The 19,193-nt window shown below is 41.9% G+C and overlaps 1 protein-coding gene across 1 annotated transcript; it reads right to left on the reverse strand.

The window, feature by feature from the left end:
- Window positions 1-10,282: 10,282 nt before the first annotated feature.
- On the reverse strand, window positions 10,283-12,815 carry FOXQ1 (forkhead box Q1). The gene is given in 3 exon segments (XM_030549431.1): window positions 10,283-10,669; window positions 10,672-10,752; window positions 10,754-12,815. Coding segments are annotated over 3 exon segments (999 nt in total). The 5' UTR covers window positions 11,285-12,815.
- Window positions 12,816-19,193: the final 6,378 nt, after the last annotated feature.

Raw genomic sequence — 19,193 nt, forward strand, 5'->3', positions numbered from 1 at the left:
GCTGTCCCAAATGTGGTATTTTGCATAATCTCTAATTTCAGCTGAAATACATATAAAATCTCATAGGGAAGGGTGCTCCAATCCGACCTTGACTCTGAGGAGCTATGTTGTTTAGCTCAGGGGTAGGCAACCTATGGCATGGGTGCCGAAGGCGGCATGCGAGCTGATTTTCAGTGGCACTCACACTGCCCGGGTCCTGGCCACCAGTCCAGGGGGGCTCTGCATTTTAATTTAATTTTAAATGAAGCTTCTTAAGCATTTTTAAAACCTTATTTACTTTACATACAACAATAGTTTAGTTATATATTATAGACTTACAGAAAGACCTTCTAAAAATGTTAAAATGTATTTCTGGCATGCAAAACCTTAAATTAGAGTGAATAAATGAAGACTCGGCACACCACTTCTGAAAGGTTGCCGACCCCTGCTTTAGCTTATTCATGCAAGGGTCTGGAATAAGTTGAACTCAAGAAATGTTATATAATATGCTTCTTTCAGACAATTAAATGTGAATGAAAGGGAGGATACGGGTAAACTGTTAGTGAAGCCATGCTTCATGTTTTGGAATCTTTGAGCACTAGCAAGTTAGACGTGTATCTATCCTGATATACTTTTGGAAGGCTGGTAGAATTATGACAAAGCAGTTTGTCAAAGAGATGGCTCCCAAATGCACAGAATGTTATATCAGTGGGGCAGAATCAAGCCTTGGTAGGTTTTAAATCTCCTAAACCTTATTTCTGAAAAGGTACCAGGAGGGTTAACTTGATATCACAATTCAATCTTAATTTCAGTGTTCATGAGATTAGAACAGATATTGGTAGCTAATCATTCATGAACAGGACTCCCAGAAGAGTTTACTTTAAAAAAAAAAGGGGGATTTCAAATAAAACGTGGTTCAAATTAAATACAGACAATTATTTTGCTATTGACATATTTGCTGAAGAGACACTTTAAACATTAAATAGTGTTGCTATTAGGACAGGTTTGAATCCAGATATATAAGGTGGCATTCAACTGTCTAAACCACCCTTTCTCTTCCTGCATTCCCCTGCCTCATGCACTATGAACATTGCAACTTCTGCAACAAATGAAGCAGGGATCCTAGCAGACAACAGTGTCATTAGCTACAAAATCCCAATTCATTTCCTGAGCAGGTCCATCCTGTGCACTGAATAAGCCAGGGTCCCTTGGAAAAATAATGTGATCATGTAATTAACGACTGTACCCTAATATATATGCTCAAGGGGGCTGGATTAACATTTCACAGAAACCTAGATTCTGGCATTTTCTAACTTTCGAGTACTTATGTTCTTTTAAATTAACATATTATGAGAATATGTAAAATGTAGCCAACTATTACTGAAGCCATCGTGTGATCTTGTATTTAAGACAACTGGCTGCAACTTTTATTAATTAGTGTAGAACAAACATTAGCTCAATGGTTACCCAGCCCAAACCTTGTCCCTGTAGGCCAATATGAATCGTCAGACCAAAAGTCTATCAGCACCAAACCAGTGCCAAGTGACTCCTGAGCAAATCAACCCACAAATTGCTCAGCCTGCTATTCCGATTTGAAGAATCAGGCCCAACTATTAAGACAATCCCAAATGTGTACATGAGTGCAAAGTCATTTCTCCCATTTTTAATTAAACCATAAAAGTTGATATCCCTCATTTCTCACTTTAAGCCTATAATTCCAGGGTCTGCAAGGAACAATCAGTAAGTATTCCAGGTGGGCAAGGAGAAAACATAAGTGCTAATCAAGAGTAACTCAACTGATGTTGCAGGAGTTACCCTGGTATAAAAATGTTTGTGAGATCAAAATCAGACCTTTATTTTTTAACCGGCACTGTAATGTCACTAGACCCGAATCATTCCAATAAACTTGAATCCATTATTTCTGTCCCCACAGATAACCTCTGAAGGATGATTGGAGGAAGCCTTGCTCTCAGTCCACTGAAAAGTACAAAACTGGGAAACTTGTCACTCCCAAAGAAGAAGGTAAATAATGAACTCCACCCAGGAATTGGCAGGATTCAAATCTAACAATTCCTGGGAGCGTCTGTCATATTTCTCTCCTATCCATTTACCTGGCTGCAAAAGATTTGGAGATTGTCTCTAGTCTCATGGGTTGTTGTAATAACATGGAGGCACACATTTGCCTTAGTTTAATCATAGCTAAAATAAGGATTATAATGTAAAAGATCTTTAGTGTATATGTTTCTGCATCTTTATCTCATATTTCGGAGGCTGAAATATCTGAAGCTGTCTGAGCCATTCTTAACAGATCTGCAGAAAGGAGGTCTTTATCCTCTTCTTGGTAAAGCATGCTGGGAAAGGGAAGGAGTCATGGGCCTATATAATTTAGGCTTTTCTCCCTCTCAGAAAGTGTTTGGGAGGACACTATTAAGAAAGGGTACAGTCCTGCTTTATTAAGAAGGGCCTCTGAAAAATACAGGTAGGAACTGGAGCTATTTATTCTGCTTGATCAATACTTTTATTAATGTGTTGTTCTGAAGGGACTATGGGGAGGTATGTTGCTGAGCACTTTAGGGTATGTGTCTATGTGTGATCTGTTGTCAGATCATAACCTCTCCATCTCTGTTCTCATTTAACCTATTTGTCCTTGTGTGGTGGGGAAGAGAGGCAGGTAGCTTGGTATGATGATGTGGGTTATTCATAGAATGCCAAGCATCTATTGTGCCTTATTACCAGACAGTTATAGACAAACTGGGCAGAGCTCAGAGAAGAATACTAATGACTCGAGGGCTTCTTGGACTGACTTAAAAGGAAGAGCTACTATATATATATGTGCAATTTTGCTAGGTGACTAACAGAGAATCTGATGTAACCTACAAATATTTGTTGGGTATATATGCTAAGGAGAGAAAATAATAATTTTTTAGCTTGGTACAATGGGGTATAACTATGTTGTAACAGGTGCATGTTAGTAAGGTGATGATGGCTATGTAAGTACCTAGAAAGATAGTAACTGTTTAAAATTAAGATGGAATCTTTTTTTAGGGTGAATCTCAAGCAATATTTCTTGAAAACAAACTCAGTTAGGCTGTGGTGTGGTAACTATAGTTTGGAATATTTAAAACTAGGCTAGATATTATCTTGCATAGTTTCTACAGTCATTTACTATCCTGCCCTGGAAGGAGGATGGATTAGATGATTCTGTAGACCTTTCCTGTTTCTAATTTCTGACTTTTATTGAAAATCTAGAGGCAGTTACTTTCACAATGAGATACCACGACTTTCAGCTACAAATACTGTAGAAGGAATTAAAGTAAATATTTCCCTGTAAAAGAGGCCATAGGTTATATATGAGACCTTTTTGAAAATCAAGGTGAAACTACCTTTCCAACAACACATGGTAAAAATCTCTAACTCTTTTAAAATAACTGGCATCTCACAGATCATAATATACATTGATACAAATACAAAGGAAATTATAATGTATTAATCAATGTTTGGCTGAAAGTTTAGGCTCTTTAAACAGATAATTCTAAACTGTTTTACACAACAGGATTTTGTCTAATTAAAACATCTAAAACTTTTCCATCTAGTGATGTAGTTTAGGATTGATTAATGGGACTTGAGCTCCAGCATTGTATTGACGATGTGACTTGGATTTGGTATGATAGCTAATGCTAAAACAAAAATTAAGAAAGAAATTGGTCACACCTTATGTTAAGGGTACACTTAATTTACAAAGGATTAATAAATGACTGAAAGATACAACACACCTTAGTAGGTATTATAGCTAGTTAAGTACATTAGTAGGAGTTGAAAGCAATTTATTAAACTCTTAAATAATCAATTAACATTTATTAAAAACACTTCTTACCCTTCATGAACTACTCAAATGTACACTTAATATAAAGTGTGAGTAAGAAATTGATATGACAGAGAATGCGCAAGAGCAGTTTAACACAATATATGAAAAGGTTCTACTACAGCAGGAAAATAAAGATGAAGGTAAAACTTTTCAAAGGCACCCAATTGCTATAAGATCACAGAGTGGAATGAGGGATTGTGCTTTTCTAGATGCATGTGCATCCCACTGACCCTAATGGTTGTGATATTATATATTGAGGGAGGTGAAAATCTGACCCTTTGTTCCTAAAATGAAGTTTTTAGATGCATAAAGATTAAGACTAGTACCTGGCGGGATCCACCAAAGCTCCTAAGAACCTCTCTCATAGAACACTTATGAGAGTTAGAACCCTACTGGGATTGTCTAAAGCACTTATCTGTGTCTTTAGCTGTCTAAATATCTTTACAAATCTGGTTCAAAGTGCAGAGTGTACAGCTTACAGTAGGCCAGAGCCCACTGCTCCTCATTAGTATATGTCACAACAAGAAACCAATATCTTGGTGCTGCAGTGCAAAAGTCATGACTCTGTGCATTCTCATGAACCTCATTTTTAGGCATACTTTAGCTTGGAAGAAGAACAAAGGCCCACCGTATCCAGATATACCAAGGTGGAGCATCATAAAATAAATAATACCTAATGAAAATGGAACAGAATGCCTACCTTGTGGAGTAAGCAGACCTGCAAACTGCATAATGAAGCACCACTTGCCGTTCTTTTGGAAGGGACACAGCAGCAGCTCAGGAGCTCAATGACAGACTAATCTGACAACAAGTCCTCAGCTCAGGTTGTCAGACTCATAAAGTAATCATGGATAGGTGCCCCTGGAATGCATAATTTGAGACACTGGAGAGTATTATCCAAAATGGCCCTTTTTCTTCAGAACATGAAAGAGATGGATCCAAATTCAGCCCTGGTATAAGAGGGTATAACTGTTGAAATCAATGAAGTTGCAGCAGGGCTATAATTAACCCTGTTAAACTAAAAGCTGTGACTACCTCATGGAATTGGCATGAAGGTTTATCTTTTTACTATGATTTTTATGGTCACTGTGTGAGCAGGATAGGGCTTTAGGTGGCTTTAACAGCAAACTCAACAATGCTATACACCTTTGCTCCAATGAACAAACTTGACCCTTAAAATATATCCTGTTTTGTTACTCCCATTGAGTTCAATTGTGCATGATTCATCTCTCTTACTGGGGTGAAACTTCTGGTGCAGAGGCCCTACACAAAGCTGTGAGGCCACTAAGGCTTCCCATTAAGGACTGAGTCCAGCTGCACTTGGGGTTCCTTGGAGGAAGAACTGGTGAAGCTCCTTTTTTCTGGGGGCAGAGATGGGGTGATTGAGGGTTGCATAAGGCAGCATTTCCCAAACTGTGTTCCATGGAACACTGGTGTTCTGCACGATGTGAATGTGTTCCGTGAAAGACTCTTGCACTTGATTTTTGTACTACTTTACACGAGCTTTCTAGTTAGAAATTGTTGAAGTTCAAGTTATTTTAAATTTGTATTTTTGCTTTGTTTTATAAAATAAAATATATTGGAGCATAAATAATGCATAAATAATGCAATTTTTACTTGAAAACCAAATGACTACAATGACTACAAAATAATATTATAAGTGTTCCATAATGGGCTACAAAGTGTTCTGTGGCCAAAAAAATTTGGAAATCCTGGCATAAGGCTTCATTCCTTCATTTTTTTGGCCACGGTGTGGTGTAGTGCTTTGGTCCATCCACCTTTTTTTCAGGCCAGGACATGGGGAAGAAGTAGCAGGAATGACAGGGCAGAGGGAGAAAAAGAGGGAATCTCTGTCAGGACACCATATAAGGTGAGCTGAAGTAGCATTCTTGGAATGGCTCAGCTGCCTGATGGAGGATTACATCCTCTTCTACGCCTCTCCAGTATATTTATGTGAAATCCAGCTATTGCTGCTAACTGGAAGACTGGATTTTAGCTTAAGGGGTTAGCTGACACGTGCTGAATTGAATCTTGTTAAAATCTCTGCACGGAGCTCAGTCTCGCCCTTGAATAGGGTGACTGACTTCAGTGGGGACTTTCAAGTGGGATACTTAAGTGAGTCACGGGTGTGGACTCAGGTCCTAAATGTAAAAAGATTATTTAACTCAGCATACAGTGCTATGAAGAAAATTTTTCACCAGCTTAATTTATTATTCCATCAACAAATGTCTTGTATAAAATGGGATCAAATAACTAGATGAAAATAAGACAGTCAAACTATCTTGGTGAGATCTGTCTACAAAGGTTATGAACAAAATGATTTGCCTCCACTTAAAATAGGAGTATTTAGCTTAGTTGTATTGTACCCTGCTAGGGCTCAGGTTTCTCAGTCTTGTTCAGGTTCTAGAAACCAATATGCTGCTGACATCCATGGACACTTCTGAGGCATATGTTTCCTCCTCCTGGTTGAGACATGAACAAATACCTGAAATAGATTTCACCTTAACCCAAGGAGTCATAACTCACAGAAAAGAATAATCTGTGAAGCAGGATGTGCAACTGTATTGATCAATGGAACTAGAAAGCTGTAGTTTAATCCTAAAGACCTGAGAAGGCACTCAAGATTCTTGCAGGTCATTGTGTGCCAAGGGGAAGGTGTGTGTGTGCGCTCCATGCTCAGGCAAAATTCTCATTGCCGCTGAAGTCATTGGGAGCTTCCTCTGAGCATGGAGGGCAACTGATCTCTAGGAGCCCTGAACTCCACCCACTCAGATAACAGAGCCACTCAGATAACTTGGACAATGTGAACTCTTACCTATAGGGCTAAAAACAGAAGGGGGGGGGGAGTTTTGGCTCACTGTTGGTGTTTCAAATATCAAAAGGAAAATGCATTTGTCTCAGTTCTGTCATCCTGATTTATTAGGAGCTCAGAATGACATAGAGTGCAGACCTAAAAAAGCTTGCTGTTTTGGGAAGGGCTCAGAAAATGTTAATTTGCTTGTTCCACACAAAAATGTAAAGTGCCGGTTCTCTGATTACCTGCTTCTGGAAAGTGTTTGGACAGGTGCTGTGTTTCAGTAGTCATCTTTCACAGCTGACAGGCTTGATTTACAGTTGTAGACCATAGATTTCCCTTCTCAGCTCTGGTCCCAGTGCTGTGTCTGCCAGGGTTGGTCAGTAGTGCACTGCAGGCAGGAAAGGCTGCATCTCGATTGAGGAGTAGCTATACTACCTGGATGAGATTCTAGCATAGAGGATCGAAATGGAAAGGGGTCCTTAAAGACCTACAGGCTCCTCCTTGAGGACACAAGACTGCTTCTGTTTTGGGTATTGGAGTGTCCTTGTCAAACTCTAGTCACATTAGTAGTAGTCTTGTTAGTCCCATTGAGTTTAATGTGATTCCTTCAGTTAATAAATGGAGCAGGATTTGGCTCACTACATCTCAGGTCCATTTTGCTTGGGTCCACTAAATCCTCTTATAAAATCACTTTCCTCTAGTAACTAATAAGCAATCAACCTAATCAGTTACTTAAGCCACACACACAACCTTTAAGAAGTGTTAATTGTGGGGAAAAATATTTCCACTTAACTGAAACTAACTAAAATTCTAAGTGGCTTTTTCCATTTCTGAAGCAGAAAGATGAAAGAATGTAAATATGGGGAGACACATTGCTCTGAAAAGGGCCCGATCCTGCAGTCCTTACGAAGCAAAACTTCCACTGTTATTAGGGAGCAGGATCTGGCCCAGAGACTTCTTAAATTAGTAAATATCAGAATGTTAATCCCATATTGTACTAGGTTTAAAATATCTTGTGGGAATCTCTTTTGAGTCTCCCATGCTGTTCATGCATTCTAATTTGGCGCTTGCAAATTACCACCTGGATTTTCAGCTAAAATTACCTGGGGCCCTGGCAGAACCCTAGTATTCCTGGAAAAAAATCTGAACAGGTGAGAATTTGATGGGGAAAAGTAAACTAAATCTGCCAGGACTGGTGAGGCTACAGTTACCAAATATAATAACCATTATTCACAATTCTGAAATGCACAGAGGCAAATCTGAAAAGTTGGTATTCATCTAAAGGATTGAAATATTTGAAAGCGTTTTTGTAAGTCTTTAAAATGATATCCTTTTATATTTCATTCTTTCTTTAAAAATTGTGATCTTTTTACAAAACAGGATTTTAAAAAGTGTTCCATCTGGTTTGATTTTAAAAATACTTTAATATTTTTGTTTAAATTGAACCATAGTCATATCAAAGTACAACTAGTATACCCTAAAATCATCCCTAAGGGTAGGCAAAACAAGATGTTAGCCCTGGTCTAGAGACAACTAAATTCTCGATTTATTTATTTTTTTAAAGGGAAACAAACACAAGCTCTAGCAAAAGGTAGATTATGGAAAGGCAAATTAGTAATTGTAGAGGGCTTTGAGGATAAAATGGTATCTAAATGCAAACAATTTTATGGAAACCAATTCCTTTAATGGTTGATTACTCTATACATTAGACACTGATGATCTCTCGCGGTGCTCTTATGGATGTTACGGTTTGAGCTAAAACGCATGAAATCTGCATGAACTTTATTGAAATAAGTAAGCGTTTTCGGTTTGAGATTGTTTAAGGCAACTAACAGAAAGCTTCCTTTTCTGCACGCATTTTTAAACTATTCTGCAAATTGCTCTGAAGAAAAATGTAACGAATGGTAAATGGAGTGAGGGAGATAAGAAAATCCAGAGTCAAAATATAAATAAAAAACACTCCCGATTTCAGTTTATTCACCTTCCGTAAATACGAGAAGTTGAAAACGGATGTGGCGGGAGTGGAATACCACTTTCCAGTTGTTAATGCATTCAGATTAGAACTTTTAAACTGAGTTTCGCAATGCTGTTAAAATCATAATTAATTTTAAAAAAATTGCACCTCTTGCTTTTCTTGCTTTTCTTAGGGCTTTCCTGACAAGCCTCGTATTTAAAGGGAGCGTGCACGCGCGCGCGCGTGATTTTATCAGTAACCGAAAACACATCAGGAGAAAAATGTAAGGGGGGGAAACTTTGCTTCTACCAGAAGCAGTTACAATCAAGTTGAACTAACAACTTTCCTGAAACAGCTTTCGTTTGTGTAAGGAGATGAGACAATAGGATTAAGTTTCATCTCTGTCCTCTGAAAAAGGTACCGCGCAGAACTCTTTTTAACGAAGCAAATGTTTAGCTGGCCCTTATTTCCAAAATATTATCTTTCAAGGGCCAGTCCTTCTGAAGGAATGAACATCAGCACTCGGGAACACTGTTTGACACGAGGAATTAAAGAGTTATTTCAACTCTGTAGCTAGCTGTTTTCTCTGGGCTGGGAAGCATACTTCTTTCAAAAGGAAGAGAAATCCGCCTGACCCAAGTCTCAGTCAACAGGAATGCTAATAAATTTCTGTACATCACACATCTAAACGCTAATGGGCACCAGGGAGGGGGGCTGATAACAAAGTCTCTCCCAAAAATGCAGTTGAGCCAAGTGCTCTCCTTCAAGGTGAGGGCTTACCTACCTCTGCAACCTGCTCACTTTCTTTCTGTCCACACAACTTTTCTCTAGCATGTTTACAGGCTTTCCATGAAGTCGGTACCCATCCCCTCCCCGCCCACCTGTCTTACACAGAGACATCACGCTGTTCCTTGGGGAGTTCTTTTGCAAATTTTATTGGAAAATAACCATGGCGCCTGAGATTTTGGGTTTTTTTCGCCCATAAAATAGTCACGCACAAATATACAGAGAAAAAAAAATCGCTCCTGGCTTGCCCGTGGTCTTATCTCCGAAAACACAACTCAGAAAACAGACGGAGCACAGAAAGAGACCATGGCTGACATTTCATTGAACCCAACATAACGATATATATATTTTTTAAAAAGCTGCGACCTGTCGTGTTAAAACATTTGTTTTAGTTTAAAACGTATAAATAAGTCCCCCCCCCCATGAAATGCTAGGTGCTGTATAGGGGGTTTATTTTGGCACAGTGATGCATTGGTTTGGAGCAGAGAAATGACCCAGCAACCTCTGGCACCTTTTCACTCGCCCAGCCCTCACCTTTGGGTGCACAGCGCATCCCAAACCCGTAGTGGGACTCAGCCTGACGGAACTGGTTCCCTGGAAAATGACCCATGGCTTTGCGCAGAGAGAAACCAGCCCGAGAGCAGATCAGGCACCTGCCTTAAGCCACGTACTTTCAACAATGACCAAGAAGCACTTTGGCCCCTTGCGAAGTCCAAATACAAAGCGCCCCACTTCGGTTTGGTTTGGTTAAAACCCCGCTTCCCCGCCCCCCAAGGCACAGTCACTTGTCTCGGGATAGAACGCGCAGAAGCCGCAGCCTCGTCCTCCTCCCAAGCCCCCCGCTCCACGTGCTCCCCACCTCCCCCGCTTTGCCCCCTCCTGGGGGAGGAGGGGGGCTCTATTAAGGCAGGAGGCTCTGGAGGGGGCAGGGCGGGTAAGAGGCCGGGCGCCCCGTGGCTGTGTGCAGCGGGCCGGGCAGCCGGAGGGGGCAATAGAGCGGGGAGCCGAGCAGCGCCTCGGCAGGGGAGGGGAAGAGCTGGGGAGGCTCCGGCGGGAGAGGGGCGCTGCCGGCTGACAGCGCCTCCCTCCTGCGCTCCAGCGCCTGGGGCCCGTAGGCGTAGAGCGGCAGGAGGCCGCCGCCGAAGAGGGAGCCCAGCGGGTAGGGGGCGGGCGGCGCGGGCCAGAGCGCCCGGCCCGGGGCGGGGGTAGGGGCAGGGGCGCGCTGGCAGGGCCGGCTGAGGATGCTCTCGATGGCGAAGGAGCTGGAGAACTTGGAGCCCGGCCTGGCCGCGGCGGCGGCGCCCGCTCGCCCTTCCTCGGCGGGGCCCGCGGCGCAGCTGCACCGGGCGGAGGAGCAGCAGCAGCAGGGGGCGGCGGGTGCCGGGCGCGCGGGAGGCGGCGGCGGCGCGCGGCTGAGGCGCTTGCGGCGGCGGCGGAAGACCCCGTCGGCGAAGGTGTACTCGCTGCTGGGGTTGAGCATCCAGTAGTTGTCCTTGCCCCAGGGCCGGGCCGGGTCGCGCAGCACCTTGACGAAGCAGTCGTTGAGCGACAGGTTGTGCCGCACCGAGTTGCGCCAGCCGGTGTAGGCGCCGCGGAAGAAGGGGAAGCGGCCCATCAGGTAGTCGTTGATCTCGGCCAGCGTGAGGCGGCCGCCGGCCGAGTCCCGGATGGCCATGGCGATGAGCGCGATGTAGGAGTAGGGCGGCTTGGGCCGCCGCGTGTACGGCTTCCCCTTGCCGCCCTCCGCGCCCGCCGGCCCCTCGCTGCCCGGGCTGTTGGCGGCGCAGTCCCCGTCCGAGCCCAGCTCGCTGTCGCCCGGCGCGGGGGACGGGGCCCCGCTGCCTTCCTGGTCGCTGCCGCCCAGCTTGTCCTCGTAGCGCGGGGCGAAGACCTCCAGCTTCATGGCGCGGCTGCCGCCTCACCCTGCCCCGGCCTCTTCTCCCCCCGCCGCCAGGCCGGGGCTGCGGGCGGCTCTAGGGCAGCCCTAGGAGCTGGGCTGGGGAGGTGGCTGGCTGATTTGGGGGGGGGGCGCCTTCCCCGTTGGGAACAGTGTGTGTGGGGGGCTCTTGTTTCCCCCCCTGGACAGCGCCAGCGGTTTCCTTCTTGGCGAGCAGCGCAGGCTGGTGGTTGCTCCCCCTTCAGCCCTAGCAAGGAGCAAAGAACTGGGGCCCGGGGGGGTTGCTTGGAAGTGGGGAGGGCTCTTCCCACTTGGACAGGTCCCTGGAGAACAGGGTACCCCGCCCCCAGTCGCCTGGAGAGTAGGTTACTTAGGGGCAGGGAGGTCTCTCTCTTTCTTCCACCCCTCTGAGATTTCTCTCTCTCTCTCTCTTAGGGAGATGCACCGTGTCCTTCCTCACGGCTTTCACTTTGGTTGCTCCAGGTGGGAAAACAGGTTGTTGAAAGAAAACCAACTAACCCCAAGTCAGTCGGAATGGGATGGGTAGTTCTGCAAAGTCAGATCCTCTCAAAGTTTGATCTTGGCCCTTCTTCGGGAGAGGTTCCTCATGTTACTGTGCACAGTTCATCAGTGCAATAAAAATGGAATACAGTATCTCTAATGATGTCGCAGTTGCTCCTCTCTTTGTCTGTAGTTGCTGGTGCTCCTGTGTCAAGGGACCTGGTTTCTTCAGTCTTGAGAGTCTGAGCTGAGTTCTTGCTATAGCAGTGGGAGCAGCCAAGTTATTATTGTTATTAGTATTATTGTCCAATCATTATCTCTCTCTCTCTGTCTCTCTGCACCACTTTCAGACAGCCTATTATAATACTTAGGCAGCCGAGGAGAGGCGGAGCTAAAACCAGGATCTGAAAGGCTGGTGGGCGGGGAAGCAAGGTAGCAAAGGTGGGCATCCACTAATAAGCAAGATCAGAGTCATAATTATCTCCCTGTCATCTCAGAGCTTGTTGGAAAGTTTATTTCATGCAACATGTTTGTTTTGTTTTTGTGTTTTCCTCTGCCAGGTTCCACCCCTTCTCTCCCTCTCAGCCCTGGGTGTTTTGAATGAAGGAAGCCAGCAGGGACAGTGTGTGTAGGTTTGCATAGCAGGTTCCTCCTGCCAGGTGTAAAGTTCAGGATGACTTGTAGGTGGCAGAGCAACACCAGCTACACATTTATTATTTTTACATAATACTTTGTTTAGTAGCAAGTTGTAATATAACAGCTAAACACCCTATTATAAAATAATACAATGCTTCACTGGGAAGCTGTATAAACTTTGTTGTGAATTCCTCATGACTTATATTGCTTGATAGTCATTTAATCCTCACCCCTCTCCTCCCAGTCCAAAATGAAAAGTGAATGGGTAGGCCCTTCTACATGCTCTGATGGAAACACTTCAACAAAACTCTGACCTTGATTTTATGTATATGTAATGAACAGAGACACTAAACAAATCAATGTATTTGACTTCTTTTAGAACCTGTCTTTGTATCTCCCTCTGTATAACTCTCTATTAGATTGTTACTCTGTAAATAAAACCTTTTTGAACTTTAAAAAGCTGCTTTACTTGAGTGTTTGGTTTGTTTTTTTTGCATGCCCCTAAACGGTAACATTCAAATATAGGACCAAAATGTATATAATGAATTAGGACTTAGAGTTCATTTGTTTTACCCATTTCTTTCCAGAAAAGTCTGACATGGAATATTCTTAATATGTATTTCAAAATTGCCATGGTCTGGTCTTCATTGAGGTGACTAGTCCTATTCACTTCAGTGTGCTTGTATTCAGTAGGACTGTTTGCTAAAGGGAGCAAGGACATGGACTGATAACCAGTGGAACCTCTGATTTCTCTGAAAATTGCTGTCTATATGGGGTTTTACAAAAAATCAGTTGACCTAAAATGGGAGTAAGCTCTAACCTATTAAAATTCTGCACTATACCTCATTTGTCGGCATGTGGAAGATTTTCTAGGATATAACCTTTCCAGAAACCAGTACAAAGATTATGTCCCATCTTTATAGATAATATACCTGAATTCTGTGTTCCAAGTAAGACCTGAATAGCTTGGTAGGTGGGCACATGAATTGCTTAATAAAAGAAACATACTGAGTGCCTAGACTTTTTGGAATGAGTGCTGATAGTGCGTAAGGTTTATAAAGTTACATCACAATTCTATTTTAGATGCTCAGCTAATACCACTGTCAATTTATCCGTGAAGTTTGCATTGCCTTTTATCTTTTTTGCAGCTGTGCAGTGGTGGAGAGAAATGTGGAAGAATGCAGATTTAGAAGTGCATTGAAAGAGACACAAATAGTGTCATTTTCTCTTTTGATGGGATTGCTTTCACCCATGCACCTGCAGAAAGCCTCAGAAAACTTGCCAATTTTTAATTCTGCATGTGTTTTGAATAGTCAGCAATGAACGGACTCTTCATTCTCTCATCTGTCCTTTCCTGTTGTATTCACCTAACTTTATTAAAGGGTGGGTGTCTTCTTCCTCAAGTTATCACTTGGCCCATCTTTAATTTTAAAAAAGCCAAAAAATAAGAGGGAGGCCATGTTTTGAGAGTTTTTCCCCCCGTTTTTTCCCCTTCAAATAACATGAGATGAAATTTTTTAACAATTAGTTGACTTAACAAAAAAAGTGAAGTGCCAATGTTTGTGCTAAGGGTATGGGGAAAAAAAGCTCCTATTGCTTCCAAAACTTGTTTTTTTTCTAACGTGATGCCAATGGTGAGGGTAGGTTTCTTCCTCTTCCTGCCTTTGTTGTAAATGGCAATGGAGAAGCCATGATTTGGTAAACTACCTTTTGATGTTTATTTTATTACCTTTCCACCATTTGTGTGAAAAATGTACACATTGTCTCTTATCCTTATTCAAATAACTTAAAAAGTCATTCAAATGTTGTAGGTAAACATGTCAGACAAAACAGAGGCTTTTTCACGGCCATGTTTCAAGACTAGGAATGAATGGCGAAGCTGGAGTTTTTTCTCTGAGTCTAAGAGTTTCAGCTCCGAGGTTAATATAAATTTCCCACAGTTATTAAGGTACCTTTATAGTGTGATCTGCATCTGATTCTGCTTTTATTTGTCCAAGTCCCCATTCTGTGAACAGTTAAACACATGTGTAACTTGAGTGTAATGGGGGAGTGCCATTGAAGTCTATAGGGCTACTTACCTGAGTAAAGTTATGCACATGTGTAACTGTTTGCAGGATAGGGCTTAAATCCAGAGTTTCTGGTGTAAATGAGAGCATAACTAAGCCCACTCGCTTGGGCTGCTACTGAAGCAATGTTCCACGAATAGGGAAATATATTACTAAGTATCATAACTTACCATAGAGAGCACATGTAACCTGCGTAGGTCAGTGCCACAAGTCTCTTTTAAAGTTTAAAAAAGGTACGATATTGCCTTTAGTTTTATGAAGATTAACACAATCATCAGGGGAAAAAGTGGATTCCATTAAATAAACTCACATCAAAAGCACTTTGATGTGCTATATTAGAGCAATTTAAAAACAAAACAAAAATACCTTTTGTAAAGCAAATATAAATGAAGAGGCAAATATTACTTTGTTCTAAAATGAATATTGCTCTAGCTCTTAAGAGTATCAGATTTTTATTTATTTTGACAGGATGAAATTCACAAAAGCAGCACCTACTCAAAAAGAAAGGAGGAGAAGTGAAATACTATCTGCAAATCATGGTCCTGATTCTCCTATCTTCATTCTTGTGGAATACTACTACTTTACTCCAAAGTAATTACTCTGACATCAGTAAGGAGTAAGGTATTATTTATTGCAAGTAAATTTGGAAGAATCAGAGCCTATATTTCCCCTGTGGAATGATTAGGTCATAAATAGGATTTAAAAAAAAAATTACTATTAGATGGAGATAATGGTTCTATTTTCTACTTAATTTTTTGATCCAGTCGTGCTGTCTCCACACTAGTTACGCATTGGTTGTACACATCAGAATGCAATTTACAAAAGAAGTGTGCCACTCTTTAAAACAATGATAAGAGCACAAATACCTCTCCTCTCCATTCTGCTCCAGTCTTGTTGAGCTGCCATCAGTTATGCTGCAGTTCTTTTCTGTTGTGCCCAGACAGTTCACTAGACAAAGTAATTTCATCCAGCCTAACAGTTGTTGCTAACCAGAACAGAGAAGACCTGTTGATGGTATCATAGGCGTCAGTGATGACTTCTCTGGTTGGCAGTAGAGAGGCTTATTTCTAGACATGAGATGCTTAGCACTTCAACCGGACAGAGTTCTTGATCCTTCTCCACCCCCACTAGAGCTTCAGGTGTGACTTGCCAGGAATGATGAAATTGGATAACACAATACACTGGTGAGTGGTAACAATGGACCAGTTCAAAGAGCTGTCTTTGGATGAGCTGCCCACAATACAAGACAACTAGTATATACAAATGAACCAGAGAGGCTTGAAAGTTAGCATATTGCAGTATAATGTTGTTAATAGTTCAAGGAAACTCAGCTAGAGCCTAAACTATAGAAAACCAGACTGGTACAAGTGAATCAAGAAATGAAGAGGAATTTGACCAGTGGAGTAGAATGTGTCTATATGAATCCCCACACCATGAAGTCTAGGGATTCAGATGCTTTCTATAATAAAACAATTAAAATACACATTCTATTTAGGAATTGTTTTTAGTTTGGCTTTGGCAGGTACCAAAAACTGAATGTAAAGCCAGGACTTTCATTTCAATCCTGTTTTCACACATTAATATGTTTCTTAAGAGTTCCATGCCCTTCGTATATTTAAAAAGAAAGAGCAAAATCTCTATTGGTTTGTGACAGAGTGGTAAAAATATCTTCTTGCTCGGAAAAAAAGACTTTTTTATTAATAAACCCTTATGGTCCAATAATAATACCTAGCTTTTATATAGCACTTTTCAGTAGTAGAGCTCAAAAGACTTTACAAATGAGGGCAGTATTATTATTACAGAGAAACACAGGTGCAGTGTCTTGCTTAAATACGCCAGCAGGACACTGGCAGAGCTGGGACTAGAATACAGGTTTCCTGAATCCCAGACTAGTGTTTTAGCTGCTAGGGCCACACAACAGAGGCCTTAGTCAGTGGTGGTGCCCACTGGACAAAGGTCTGTCCGAACGTAAGATGCTGCCTTCTGTGCCCAAAGAATTTACAGCCTAGTGTCCCAAACCTGCAACTCTACCTATGCTGAGCCTTGTGGACTTGAATGGGGCTCCAGGCAGAAATAGAGGTTAGCATATGTGGAGCATCTTGCAGGCTCAGTGCTTAAGAAAAATGACATGAAGATTCAGGACAGGTACAGTCAAAACATTTTTGCAAAAAAGTGTTATGTGTTAATAATTGTCCACATATGCCCTGCCATATAACTACGTAATTAGATGATTTCTAATAGCTACCATAACAGAGGTAAAATCCAAATGGGGAGAGAGGTAGTGGTCTGAATGCTCTAACTCAATCAGAAGTTATTGGTTTGAGACACAGGGACTACTTGGTGAAATTCTATGGTTTGTGCTATGAAGGAGGACAAACTAGATGGTCATAATGATCCCTTTCATCCTTAAAATCTATGAATTGGCAGAGCAGACAGGCCAACATGAAAGAAGAGCAGACAAGTAGAAAAGGGCAGTGAGGAGAAGGGTTTTAGATATATAGCCAAAAGCAACTGAACTTTTCTGGTGCTAGTCCTTGCAGTGAAATAGTTTCTAAGCCAATGTAAAAATAAAAGAATGGATTTATAAGCAGTTGTGAAACCATGAATAATATGACATACATTTCCACTAAATTTAGTTACAGTACTGTTTTTGGGACTGTGAAATAACAAATGCATCATACAGTAATTACTCAGGCGTGGTCTTGAACTACTATTTCACAGTAGAGTTCCAAAATTGCGTAAGTTTGGGGCTATGCAAATATTGAAGTAAATACTGACGTCAGTTAAGATGTTTTGATTGATTCTTTCTTCTGAAATAAAGCAAAATAAGGACCTTTTAAAAAATAAGGTAAGTTTAATGAAATATTTAGGTTGCAATTCTAAACATGCAGGAGGAAACTTATTTTGCTGGGCCTCTCAAGACTATGCACCATTTAATTTCTGTAGTAGAGCTGTGCTGGAGGATGTGTGTGCGTGTGGGCTTCTAAAGCTATAGTGGGGGGTGGCAGTACTGCACAGAGATTGCATGCCATTAGTCTGCACAATAGAGTTATATCAAATGTCAAAGATTCCTGTTCTTCCTGTTCCATGGCAGTTCTCCCTTTGAACATTTCCGGCAAACTGGTGGAGACCTTGGAGCCTGAGCAGTTTTGAAAGTGCCAGAGATGCGAAGTTATGTGAAGAACTAAGGAGACACTAAAAATAACCTGAAAAGAGTGCTTCTCTGGCAAAGTCGTATTGGCATTCAGCTGGGATCAGGTTTAAACAGAACTGGCCAGACTAAGGCAACTTAAGGATCTAGACATATGCAACACAGAGGATTGGGGGAAGAACAGGGTGATAGTGGTGCTCTGACCTCATCCCCCTTCTGTGGTCCCATCTCCAGCTTGGGATGGTTCTGCTAGTGACTGCAGAAAAGCAGGGTTTGGTGTGTGGGGTCTGCTGGTGCCTTCCTTGTCTTCAGGCAGGTTTAAACAGGAAGGATTTAATCCCCCCACAACCCAAGCAGAATATTCTGAGTGTGGTGTTGGTTGTTCTAAGAAGCCTTGATGGCATGGGGGTAGCCAGGACCTCTATGTGCAGGAACCCCTACTCAAAAAGCATGCAAATGGCAAGCAACATTTCTTCTAATTTTTGGGGGATGTCTGGAACAAATGTTACTCAAGATGAAGTTTAAAATCTGTGAGTGCAACAATTCCCACTCTTTTCCCTTTTACTCTGTTCCCTCCATTCCATCCACCCCTTCACTTTTTCTCTCTCCTTCCCTCCTGGTTTGTTATTGCCCAATCTCCATCACTCTCTGGTTTTCATTTTTCCAGAGATTTTAACCTTGATCTCTAGAAGTCATTTGTCCCACACAAAGAAAGAGAGAAGGGGTGGTGGGTGGGGGGAGAGAGAGAGAGAGAGGAAAAGCTCCAGGATCTAATTCTCCTTCCCTCTGGCCAGTTCTAGAATGTCAACAGTAACTCTGAAAAACTGCTCCATGCAGATACTTGCTTGCTCCTTGACAACCATCATCAATTATGAGTAGTGGGGCCATCCAAAACCCATGCTGGTAAAATCTTTACACTGGCTCCTGAAATCAAGTGACTTTGCACTGTATTGAGGTGATGAACAAAAATACACCATAAGTTTGGAGGGCCAGATCCTCAGCTGGTGTAAATCAGAATAGCTCTGATGGAGTCAATAAAGTTACATGGATGTATATCATCTGAGAATCTGGCCTCAAGTTTTTTGATGAGTTTTAAAGGCATTGATTGGCTGAGTTTGAATCTCTAATATATACAAATAAACCAATTAACTTCACATTTTTATGGCCTCTTTCTTCTATGCATCTCAAGGCACTTTACAAAGGTGGTGGTACTAGTTCTATTTCGCAAATGGAGAAATGAAGGCTCACAGCAGTTAAGCATTTTGCCCAAGTTTACATAGCAAATCAGTGACAGAAGTAGGAACAGAACCCAGGTTTCCAGACTACTAGACCACTGCTCTAACTACTAGATCCACTGACTCAATATACTATTAGATGCAGCTGCATGCTTTAATAATTAACCTTCTAGTGGGGACATTTTGAAGCCAATGTAAAATCAAACACTAGTCTTGGTTTTTAGTCAGATTTGCATAAAGGGTGTGTTCTGGATTAAATGAGACAGGTAGATAAGATCTTGCTAATTTTATTACAGTAGAAGTCAATACCATATCAAAGCAAGTGA

The sequence above is a fragment of the Gopherus evgoodei genome, chromosome 2 (assembly GCF_007399415.2).
Source record: "Gopherus evgoodei ecotype Sinaloan lineage chromosome 2, rGopEvg1_v1.p, whole genome shotgun sequence".
Classification (NCBI taxonomy): domain Eukaryota; kingdom Metazoa; phylum Chordata; order Testudines; family Testudinidae; genus Gopherus; species Gopherus evgoodei.